This window comes from Acipenser ruthenus, chromosome 21, assembly GCF_902713425.1.
Source record: "Acipenser ruthenus chromosome 21, fAciRut3.2 maternal haplotype, whole genome shotgun sequence".
In the NCBI taxonomy this organism is placed as follows: Eukaryota; Metazoa; Chordata; class Actinopteri; order Acipenseriformes; family Acipenseridae; genus Acipenser; species Acipenser ruthenus.
Genome location: NC_081209.1, coordinates 31,330,617 through 31,343,666, shown reverse-complemented (window position 1 = coordinate 31,343,666; position 13,050 = coordinate 31,330,617). Strand labels below are relative to the sequence as shown.

At 41.6% G+C, this 13,050-nt stretch overlaps 1 protein-coding gene across 11 annotated transcripts in view; it reads left to right on the top strand.

Annotated features, from left to right (window-relative positions):
- LOC117962473 (myocyte-specific enhancer factor 2A-like) overlaps positions 1 to 13,050 on the top strand; it is a 106,304-nt gene that overhangs the window by 53,463 nt on the left and 39,791 nt on the right. For all 11 annotated transcript variants that reach the window (XM_058995562.1, XM_058995567.1, XM_058995565.1 and 8 more), the window contains one exon: positions 2,571 to 2,774. In XM_058995562.1, the coding sequence (XP_058851545.1) occupies positions 2,571 to 2,774 (204 nt within the window). The remainder of the gene's footprint in view (positions 1 to 2,570; positions 2,775 to 13,050) is intronic.

Sequence of the window (13,050 nt, the reverse complement as noted above, 5' to 3'; positions counted from 1 at the left end):
GTTATGTGGGAAATTCTGAGTTCAAATAAACCCTTGAGCTTCTCAGAACATCCCTGCTTGGGAGAGAATCGCATGATTTAACAAATGTAATCCTGCAAAGATAAAAAGAAGAAAAGAGCCTGTGTTTGCTAGTTTTGGAACTTCCAAGCATGTTCTCCCAGCTATAAATAGTTAAAAACAGGAACAGAATGACTGTATAGTTAAATAAGCACTTGAATTCTCGTGGGCATGATGTCATTCTTATACTGTATATGTGTACAACAGCAGACGAATGTTGCTTTTAAGAAAAATAAACAACCTCTTATATAATTCAAGTTGAAAATTGAGAAGAGAGATGGTTGGTAGAGCACTAAGAGCAGAAGCATTCAACACTCTATATTGCTGGAGTGGGGGGAGTAGCTGTGATGAGAGCAGAGTGGGCTGTGTGGTCTCTGTCCAGCTTGAGACCCACATGCCTTCCTGAAGCCAGGCAAAGTGCCTGCGGAGATCTTTCTGGGATTGCAGCACTATAATCTTGTCCAAAGAGCTCTGGAAGACCTTCGCTCCAGCGTCAGTTATTCCCCATTTGCCAGCACAGTGGGATTGCTGTTGCCAGGTTACCAGGGGCACAAGTGTCGAGGGGGAATGGAACCAAACCTGTGACTGCAGTACAAACCAACCACCTTAACCGTCCCCTCCCTTCAGTGGGATTCCTGCTGAAAGGAGAGATCTCAGCAGTCATAAAACAATAATAATAATAATAATAAAAAATCTGAATGTTCTGTTGTGTTAATAATGTCCTGCACGGCAGAGCTGTGTTCCAGCCTAATAAACAATGTGAAAGATGAAGAATAGGACACATATTGCATAGAGGAGGAGGAGGAGGGGGCGGCAGGCATCCTGGGCCTCTCCGACAGTAGTTCATTTGTGCTGAAACAGTACGTAGCCAGCCCTAATAAAAGCTAGCAGAGCGTCATTCTGTGGACGAGGGGCAGTTTGGGAAGAAAAGCACAATACTATCTGTCTTAGAGTAGCTCATTATTCTCAGAGTACCACTTGGATGCAAAGTGGAGCTCGCTGCTAAGGGCTGATTGACGTCAATGCTCCGCTGCGGTGGGTTCCTGTAGCACTTCGGATGATCTCAGTCTCACGCGCACACACAAGCAGGTTTTTCTTTCTTTCTTTTTTTTTTTAAGTTTTCAAACTTCATGAAAAAGCCTCCAGCTTCCAGAATGGAGGTCATGCACATTGAAGTGAATTAAATGAAGTGTGGAATTGAACCTGTCAATAATACAGGCGGGTTGTGGAGCACCGTTCTGTGCCCTCGTCACTGGAACATTTTATCAGAAAACGGCAAGCTAGAGTCTTAGGTCAGTTACACTCTTTGCATTACATCACTTCCGCGCCGTTTAGTTCATAGTCACAGCTTCCTGTTGACAGGGCAGGAAGCTAAAGAGCAACTTTGAAGGAGAAACAATTTTTTAAATCATTCTTGACAGAAATTCAAAGTACCTTCAGCTCAAAATCTTTCTTGTGTTTATTATTCTCTCTTTTCATTCAAAATACTCACTTTGTTCTGAGAATTCAGCTGTTGATTTTTTGTTTCGTTTCTTGATTTTGATAGAAATGTCAAACACCATTCAGTTTCTGACCTCGTTTCAAAAAACTTCTAGCAGTGCCGTAACAAACACTGTTACCCTGAGCCTTCACTTGCTTTAACGCAGCATTCTTTGGGAATTAGCATACTGTACTTGGATGAGACCGTAGCCATTTATTTACACCAGTTTTTTGTTTAATACCTACTTTTCCCTTTGGGTCTGAAGCCAACCATGTTGTATAGTGGTTAGGCGCAGACAGTTGGGTAGAGAATTTTAAATCCTAATCTCATATTCCTGTTGCACTTTCTGATGCGCTGAAGCGTCTGTTTTCAGAATTGGGAATTGATTTTAAAAAGGAATTGGAATTGATAAACAGGAATTGAGCCCGACCCCTGCTTGCATGTCTTGAAGGAGTCTCCCAGGGTAGGAGTTAGCCGTTCGATTCTTTTTCTTTAAAGAGCAAGCCCACGATACAGCGTTGATTATTACAGGAACACACTGGTTGTGCCTTTTAAAACTCATGGTGCACGTGTTGTAGATCAAGGTGGCAGCTGACTGTGACCAGTTACACAGCAGCATGACAGTCAGTACCAGCTCAACACATTATCCCTGTCTCACACTCCGCATTCTTAGACGTGATGCTAGTTTACTATATTAAGATGTTCAGCCTCAATTTTAATGAGACCCAGCCATAGACAGACCTTTTTAATGCTGCCACCGTAAGTGCTTATTCAGTTGGACAGGGACACCTGGACCCTTTCTGCTGGGCAGGGACCCATTCACTGCATTCAGTCATTTGTTATTACCCAAGAGCTCAGTCATTCAGTTCTGTAGTAGGAATCACACTGGTATTTCAGAATTCAAACTGTTTTTGTTGCTGCTTGTTCCTGCTCTCCGCCAGCTCTAGACTGTGCTTGTATTTTTTAATGTCTTTAGTAATTATTATAGTGTAGTATTCTCTTACAATCTCTCTTGTTTCTTGTTTTCTTGCAGGTGACGTTTACGAAGAGGAAGTTTGGGTTAATGAAGAAGGCTTATGAACTGAGCGTTCTGTGTGACTGTGAGATCGCTCTGATCATTTTTAACAGTTCGAACAAACTCTTTCAGTATGCAAGCACTGACATGGACAAAGTCCTACTGAAGTACACAGAGTACAACGAGCCACACGAGAGCAGGACCAACTCCGACATCGTGGAGGTAAGAGACTGGCTTTTAACAAGCAGTGTGCCCCTTCACAGAAATATCTGCCTTCTGGGAATATGTTCAGTGACTCCTGGCTTGCACATGTGATGCAGCACTGTTCTTCCCATCCGTGTCAGATAAAGCAGACTACACTGATGAAATGGGATGGCAATGCAGTACTGTACTCCAGTGCTTGATGGCGTTGTCATTAGCATGCTGTGGAGTTTTACCTAGTTGCCATTAAAAAGGGATCCTTCTCATTAAATGTAATGGTGAATGGAGGGGCTGTACAGTCAGACCTGCTAAGTGTTGGTGTGTTCCTACTTGCTGAGGGCTAAATCACCTCCACATGTTTTAATGGTCAGAGTCATTGGCTGTAACAGAAGTCCCGCTCTGGTTCATCAGTTCAGTTGCAGCACAGGTCAGTGGGAAGTGTTTTAATGTTGTTTCCATCCCATGGCCGCTCAGGGGTTGTGATCCGCATCATAATCAGTTCATTTGCCTCAGCCCAGTACCCAATAGTCACCAGATACCTAAGCCCTCACTAACCCGCTTTACTGCCATGAGGCTGGACCTGGCCCTGCATTCTCTGAGGTATGCTGGCAGGGCTTAGTGTGGTTTACTTTCCTGTTGATAAGTCGTGGTGGTGGTGGTGGTCAGTCTGTCGTGTTATCTAGTGGGCACTAAATTCATCACCCAGAATAATAACAAGCAGCATTGTTCCCATCCCTGGAACAGACACAGACACAGACACAGACACAGACACAGACACAGGCACAGACACAGGCACAGACACAGACACAGACACAGACACAGACACAGGCACGTCACTCACTCCCACACACTCACACATCACTCACACATACACACACACACTCGCACACTAGCACACTCACACACACACACATATACACACACTCACACACTAACACATACACACACACACTCGCACACTCACACATCACTCACACACACACTCGCACACACACACACACACACACACACATATACACACACTCACACGTCACTCACACACTAACACATACACACACACACTCGCACACTCACACATCACTCACACACACACACTCGCACACTCACACACACACACACACACATATACACACACTCACACGTCACTCACACACTCACACGTCACTCACACACACACACATTCACTCACACACTCACACTCTCACACACACACAGACACACACAGTAGCAGAACAAAACATCTGTTCAATCATTTGCAACAAAACTTGTTGCCAAAAGCGTCACTGGGGTGGTGACTACAATCTTTTAATGGATCCTAATACCTTTCAGTGACGCACTTGTGGTTTTAGAGAATACTCAACCCTTTCTAAAGCTGGAGTGTCGTCTTTGTTAAAACAAACAAAAACTGTCATTTGGCACAAAAAAGCTGAAACTGATTCTTCTGGGTTTATTAATATATGTTTTTTTTAATATATATAATATGAAAGATATTTGCGAGGATGCTATTATTAGAATTCAGAAATTACATGTGGGTCATTTTTTTTTTTTTTAATAAAGGTATGGCAATTGACCTGTCAGCTATGGAAGTCCTGACAGCATCGTGTTGGGAGGGTTATTATTTCCCCTCTGTTTATGATCCGTGAGTTAGTACTGTTGCATAAAACACACAAGAAAGATCAGACCTTCCTAGTGTCTTGAGAGCTCTCCAGTTGGTTATACTGCACTCAGCATTGCTTTTGCCTTGCTTTGTGTTATTGCTGATGTTGCTGTAGCTGCATTACAGTACCTTCTCATCGGCGCTTCAGACAGCACGCTGCAGACCCCTTGCCCTCCACATCCATCTGTGGCCCTCCATTTGGAACCGAGCCCCACCTGCATTAACAACATATGCCTGCACTGCGTTGTGGCTTACATCACAGCATCGCCATGTTTGTATTTGCTGAAAGCCCAGGGAGGCCTCCTGACACATGCTGTTTACTTGTGGTTGGTTTTCTGTAGAAATGAACTCAACAGAAACTCCTTGAAACTTGTACCTCATTTTTAAAACGTTCCGAAGGGTTTTTACAGACCAGGGAGCCTTGTGCTGTTGTTTAGTTTCCCTGTGATAACGTACTGTAGCTGGAAGAGCAGATTCTAATGGTGTTTGTGTGTTCCGTTCTGTTCCGAGCAGATTCTAATGGTGTTTGTGTGTTCCGTTCTGTTCCGAGCAGATTCTAATGGTGTTTGTGTGTTCCGTTCCATTCCGTTCCGTTCCGTTCCGAGCAGATTCTAATGGTGATTGTGTGTTCCATTCCGTTCCGTTCTGTTCCGAGCAGATTCTAATGGCGTTTGTGTGTTGTGTTCCGTTCCCCTCATGGATTCGCTTGCCGTGTCTGAAGACGAACCTCTCTTTCAGCTGTGTTTACATGTTGCAATTTCATTTGAACACTTCAACTTTTTAAGTCAATGCTTGTGACAGTTTATATATAGGCCTATGGTTCTTGAAGCTTTTTAGTGTTGACGGTTGTTTTAAGAGATCAGACAACTTGTTCACCCGATCAGTGACAACACAGGCAAAAGCACATTTCCCCATGTTCCCTCTGTCGAAAGCAGTGAAGGGCCAGGCTTGCTGTCTGGCAGGGGCAGCACAGTCAGGGCTGGTGCTGTGCTTCCCCACGTAGCCTTCCTTCCCATTCACAGAGGTACAGCTCTCTGTGCACTCGGGAACAATGAGGGTCTGTTCATGCTTCTCCAAATAGCAGCACCCCAGATACCCACTTCAGAGAAGGGTTATGAGTCAGCCAGCAGGGCAGAACTAACAGGCAGGCAAAGCTTGTAGCACTTCTCATTAACGAAACAGACACAGATTGGGTGTGGGTATAATGTATATGATGCCAGCCCAGCCCCCTGGCTCCACACCATGTGGGAAAAATCCCAGCTCTGATCTAACTGTAATACTCCGCATGACAGCTATTAGAAAGAACAGCAATAAAGTGCCTGGGCAAGATTGAGTACAATGGCTCCATAGAAGATTTGTATGATGCTGTTTTTTATTTAATTATGGCTGATGGTAATGTCTGTTTTTTGTTGAGGAGATATCCCTGTGGGCTTTCTCCAGGCTTGGAAGAGGAGGATTCTGTACCTTTATGTGATGGAGTTAATGGATTTGCTGTAAGACTTAGGGTGCAGACATTACCAATGGATGACAGCACTGATGTATTTTGACATATATCATTAACAAACTGCTTTGCCTTATAATGCCAGCCTGCATGCACAGAGCCACGGTGGACTGAACAGAGAGCATGACATCTTTCATTGACTTCACTTCTGGTTTTACATTATTCTTAACAGACAAAAATAATAAAGTAAAAAGACAATCTATATAAAAAATTATAATAATACGATTCTGAATAGCACTAAAGAGATTTCAGATATCCCTGGATCTCATTTAACATAATACCAAAAAAAAAAAAGAACAATAGTTTGTATCTCATGCCTTGTTTATAGACAGCACCCCTCCCTTCATGGCTGCATACGCTTCTGTTCCATGCGAGCTGACAAATCAAAGGTCACATTCCAACTCGGTTGTACCATCTGTGGTTCCAGGGCTGGCCCTGCAGATGGAGTGCTGTCCACAGATGGACCTGCCTAGGGCGCAGCTCGATAACCTGCGCAGAGCTCGCCGTATGTCTTGGTTTTTGGATTGCGATTGGGAGGAACACAGAGAAGTTAAACACTGCTGAATGGGCAGGGACTATATCTCTTTGTAGAGCACACTTTGGGTGACAGGTGAACTCTTGCGTGTGATGTCCTGTCCTCTTCCCCTCCGGGTAGCGCACCATGATTAAAACGTGGTGTGATTCCATCTGCGTCTCGGGTCCGAGGGCTACGTTTTACTGGAAGATTGTAGTTACCAAACAACAGTGCATGAGTGGCAGATGCAGTTTCCTCTGTCTCAAGCAGCCGACTGAGTGTTTAAAGTGGGGCAGTAACAGGCTACTTGGCTGGTTGCCTAATCATTCATCTTTTGGAGCTGTTTTCTATTGAATCAGCACCGCGTTCGTACAGTTTTATTGCAGAATGCGATCCATATAAAGACACACCTTTCTATTCAATGTGTTTATACAGTCTTGAATCCACCTGTTTGGCTTCGTTAATATTAGACGTCCTCGTTTCTACAGAGTTACACACACTACTGTGTTGTTTTCATTTGCTTTTCTGGCTGATCTGTGCTCAAGTGGAATGAAAGCATGCATGGCTCTTCCCGTTGTCTGTGCACAAAGCCGTGTTGCTCTACACAAATTTAAACTTGATGTTATTTCAGTAGCATGCCTGCAAGTTGCAAATAACCCTACTGATATGCAAAATGGTATGCATCTCGGTTTACTGGCACTTTCTTTTGGAAAGAGTTTTTTCCTGTGTTAAACTACTAGAACAAACAAAGCAGGAGCTGAAACAGGCCAGGGCGGCAACGAAGGGTACATTTTGACCAGCGATGGTTCAGAACACATTACCGAAGGAAGGTTAGAACGTTCAATAGTACTAATTTGCATAATTTACTGGTGACGTCACCATAGCTACTTGTTTATATTTGATTGAAAATCCTATTATTTTACAGGTAATCCATATAAATGGAATAAAACATTCACATGTAGTTTAAAAATCTGTTATAGAACAGTAATTCTGTTTTTATAATTTGAAATAAAAATACACGTTGTTTATGTACACGTAATTGATGCTGCTTGTGAAATATATATATATATATATATACAGTAAGATTGCATTGCAGCAGCACCAACTGCAGCGGACTGAGGCAAAACAAAGCTTTATTATTTGTTTATTTAGCAGAAGCCTTTTATCTAAGGCGACTTACAGAGACTAGGGTGTGTGAACTATGCATCAACTGCAGAGTCACTTACAACAACGTCTCACCCGAAAGACGGAGCACAAGGAGGTTAAGTGACTTGCTCAGGGTCACACAATGAGTCAGTGGCTGAGGTGGGATTTGAACCGGTGACCTCCTGGTTACAAGCCCTTTTCTTTAACCACTGGACCACACAGCCTCCTTACTGGACCCCACTTTATTTAACAGTCACCGTTCTAAGCATGTTATCAGTCACAGTCACATTTTACTGCTACTAAAAATATTACTAATTAATAATACTACTACTAATAATATGAATTTACTCTTGTCAAGTGACCCCGGAGATTGGTTGTGCCTCCATGATACATCAATAGTTGCTTGCACAGTTTGCATTCAACACGGCAGTGGCACCATATAGATTTGCTATGCGTAAGGATCAGGTAGTGGATTTTGATACAACAACTTGTGTATATATAGTATGCATTATACAAATCAAAAGATTTAATTTTGCATGTGAGTGACATTTGGTTTTATAGTATTCACACATTGTCAAACGGTTTCTGTTAATAGAGAAAAAAAACAAACAAACAAAAAAGAAAACACCATACAGTGCGTGAATACCACCTGAGGATCCTTTTGAAGGTTTAAAACTACCTTCGAATTCCTAAGGAACAAACCTTCGAACCTTCAAACACTAAAATGGGCAAATTCACCCCTCAGCTAACAGCTAATGTCGAGTGCAGTTTGGGTGTTGTACCATAAACCACAGGCATGCCGTGTGATTTACTAGTTTTTATTTTTCTAGGCAGCAATCCTGTACCTGTTCTTCTTTCTATCAACATGTTGAAGTAAAATGTAATTTCATCTTTAATGTGGAATGCTTAGCAGTAGCACGTATTGACCTTTTACTTTTACTTCGGTTTAAATGGCAGCATATTTGAGAGACACGCTGTGCAGTGTGGTGCCCTGATCTAATCAGCCGAACTACAATTTTACATTCCAGCTCCATTGCTCTGCCTCTGCAAAGAGATGCCAGCGTGGATTTGTTTTTGTTTCGCTGGCGGTTTGCTGTTTGATTTGCATCAGCTTTTTCATTGGGGTCTTGCAGGACTGCAGACAGTCACTCACACACAGCTCTAACATTTACATAACATGAATAATGGTTCAGAGTAGGTGCAAACCAATAACTAATAAAACAAGTCAGTTTGCAAATACTAGCAAGGCTCTTAAAAGCAGTGGACCCCTTATAAAATATTCCTATAGTAGAAGCATAGCAAAGTGTAATAGAGCACAGTGAGGCACACCATGCTAAACTATGGTAAAAGCATAGTAAAATGCAAAATTTACAGTGCAATTTTACCTTCGTAAAAAATGTGTGGGACAAACCTTTAGTAACTTAATGTGTGTAGTCATCTGGAGCCATGGAGGATTATTCGAATTATAAATATTAATAAGGGTAATTGTTTGCCTTCTTCAAGAAGCACTATTGTGGTATTGTTCATTTTGTCAACACATAACATTATAAGTGTCTGCAATTCAAAAACAATTATGTAACCATCCCGTGATTTGCTGTTTTAAATTCATGTCCAAGTCCTCTGAAGTTCTCAACCAGTGATGACCCTTACTCAACCCTTATTCAACAGGCAGCGCTTGATATTTTAAAGGGGTCACAGTGAGGTCTGATTTGTGGAGAAGCCTCCTCCTGCACCCCTGTGACTCTCACACCTGCAAGGTGAGATCTTACATAACCTCTGCAGTCGTGCATTTCAGAGAGTGTGCGTGAATGAGCTCCTAACCTGCCGCGAGAGGCTGTATTTGTGTAACAACGGGTTCCACGGTTTGGCACATAATAAAAAGGATGAATATAAACCGATAGATATTAACAGATTCCTAGTTCACCCACCACAGCCTGTAGGCTGCTGTGCTGCTGCTAGTTACTCAGATCAGTTGAACTGGAAAGTTTTGAGTCACTGTATTAAAGCTGATGCCGTGGAGCCCGAAGAGAATGGAAAGGAAATCGGTCTGGCCCAGCTGGCTGGAGCAGTAACATTTTCTGATGGGTGGGCTTTAAAAAAAAAATAAAAAAAAAATCACCTTGGCCAAATTCCAGGGTACTTTTTAGTCAGACAGTTTTCTGGTGGGTGGCTACTGTACAGACACACCCTATTGTTTGTTTATTATCAGGGCAGCTTGAGCAAACAGTTCAGGAAAACCAGCCCCATTATCATTTGTATTGAACAAGTGTGAACTCTAAAAATAACGTGCATTCTTTTTCAGGATCACACAATTAGGTTCAGATTTACAGTACAGTAGGTCTTTTTTTTTCTTCTTTTTTTCTTTTGCGGATTGCAACTTGCAAACCTGGAAAGACAAATTGAATGTGAGATTGATGTGATTCATAAGGCATTTCAACCTTAAATAACTTTAAATAAAATTAGCTTGTTTGATTTCTTTTATAACATTTCTCTTTAAGCAAACAGAGAACCCCCCCCCCCACTCCAATCCTAATGGATTATGACAGAGAATCAGGGAATATACATTAGTGATCATGTGCTATCAGTCTAGAGCGACGCCAGCATGGAAACCATCATGTGAGACATTCCTGTGTTAAACAATCTAAACACTCATCGAGTGAATACTTTATGGAACCTCCTCTGTTTCTTTCATTATAACTAGCATACTGTACGTGGTTAAGCAATTGGCGACCCAGCTTTTATGACGAGAAATAGAAAAATGAGACTTTTTGTTACAGTGGAAATGTTTGGTTCATTGTAGTGTGTGTCTTTCTCATAGTCCTGTAGTGTGTAAGGCTCCATTCAGAATCATTCCAACGGGGGCTTTTCTTGGCATGTGTTCTGCAAAGTGACTGCTAGAGCTAGAAAGTTGTTATAAAACGCATGCAGAAAGAACGTGGACGCTGGCTTCAGTTCAGCAGATCCTCAGCCCTTATGAAAATGTACCTTATTAAAAGTGCAGCAAAGTGTAAAAAAGCACAGCGAAAGCATGGTAAAGCACAGGTAAGCATTGTTAATCTCCAAGAGATATGGTAAAGCATATTAAAACCCATTGCAAACCATAAATGCATAGCATAACCATGGGAAAAGCATGTGGAAAAGGAGCTGAAGTCGGGAGGTAACTTTCTGGGAGCAGTAGGTGAATCCTGCATGGTTACGATATCTTCCATTAGGGGTTGGAAATAAAGTACTGTATATAAGATCATGATAGAGAGCTGTGAATGGTCCGCTCCAAAAGACAGACAGCCATGTGAGATGCTAAGAGTATAAGACAAATTCTGACAGTACTGTAAGTGCGTATTTGTTGCACTTTTTTAAAATGTTGTGTTGGGCTCTGTTTCTTAGCACAGGACTTAAGAAGCATTGCGGGCTATAGAAACGTGACACTGCCAGGAGAGAAACCTGGCTGCCAGTAAGTCAGTGGCTGTATAATATTAAACACACGAAAGAGAGCACCCTGCCAGGAGAATAACTGATGCTGCTTATTTAGTATGTGAATATTACTAAAGAATACCAGAAAGGGACCTGTTCTGTATCTCTGGTGCTGTTGGCATACAGAGAAAAAGAAACCGCACTTCACTTTTAATCACAGTTTTGCAAACTGAGCGGATTTTATAGGGAATGGAGGGTGGTCTTACCAAGTGGAAGTAGGTTTTTAACTATTTGTATAGATCGGTATCTAATGTATCGAAATAACTAAACAAATTCTAATCACGGGTAATTTGCATGGGTAACATGATTATTATGATTCTTATTTGCATAGACATAGACATGGTGCTTCCAGGAACACACGATATCCACTGCTGAATGTTTCGACAAAATGTAACAGGAAGGAAGATCGTCCGAAACTACAAGTTTTAGATGTTGCCCATGCAACAGACTTTGATTGAATTTTCTGTCATCTAAGTAAATAGATATCATGCCTGTGACGCTTTCACTTATTGTATTTGTATGCTTTGAGTGAGAGGGAGATCTCAAAAGGTATAAGGATGGGCTGATCTTATCCTGGAAGAAGTCATGCTAACTGTTGATTTGTGGGATGCTGTAACAATTCATTTGCACCTACCTTGCACCTACTGTATTCTGTCTATGGCTGGAGCACGTGGAGGTGGGTGGGAAGGTTTTCTGTTCATTTGTTTTAAATCACACGGCCCCTGATTATTCTCTCTATGGCTGGAGCACGTGGAGATGGGTGGGAAGGAAGGCGGTTGTGATTTTTTGAATGTGCCCAGCAGTCTCCTTCTTCTCAGATTAAAACCATTAAGGTATCATTAGGGGAGCCTTTAGGGAATTGCATAGGAAGAAAGGTAGTTTGAAAACAAAAGAAAACCAGTTTGATTATTTGAAACAGTAATCACGTCTTTAAAATCTACTTGACCTGTTCTGGTTACTGTATACCTTTTACTCTTGTTCCTAGTAGTGCATCTGTTTTTTTCTCTTGCTGATTTAAATGCTCACTGTGCCAGTGGAAATAAAGTAGTCTAGATTTATTATATTTATTCTTCAAGTTATTCTTACTAGTTCTGATGAATTACACATGAATATACGGGTACGGAGTTCAGTCTTGACCCAATTCCAGGTAATTATGGCAATTTTCAATATGTAACTCAGTAGGGAGTGATATTCTCTATCTCCTCTGTTTAGCAACATACTGTACAACTCTTAGAACCTAATAACGAAACATAGTCCTATCGCTCCAAGCATTGAGCATCTGATTTGAGACAGTGTGTGCATTACCATACTAGCTCATCCATATTCAGTTGTGAATAATGCCAAGTTAGGCATGTATTATGCAAAATAAGAAGGGAAGCACAGTGCACTCCTTTTAGGAGTGTAATATTTTTTTCTCCCTGTTGTATTCTGCCTAGATTATTTTTCCCTTTTTAACTTCTACATGAAAAATAAAAGAAAACCTGTCAAGAATCTCCAAGCAAGAACAGCACACATCTCTGTCTTAATGAATGCAAATTGGGCACATCTGCTGCTGTGAACAAACCATCCAGAATGTTCAATTAGTGTGATTGATTAATTACACTCCTCCAAATGACTTGAATGAAGTTGAAAGGAGCACGGCTGTGCAAAGGAGGAAGGTGCAGCGATTGCAGAATTGCATTCTAAAGTGGAATTCACGCAGATGCCTACACTGTCCCAGTTAAAAAAAAAATAAACCTAACATCCCTCATGATGGGGACACAGTGCATATAGAGAACTAGTCATCTAATTGTTTAAACAGAGTGGTGGGTTTATGCAAGTCTTATCTGATGTACTGAATGAATTAAGTTTAATTTTTTCTGACTCATTTGCGTAACCTTACACGAAACATTAGATAAACCTCAACTTCATATTTATCATATACACTAAGTAATATACTGTACATCGCACAATTGTTTTGAAAGCTTATGTTCAGCACCATGCAAAACAGTGTCATTGTTTTGTGCTA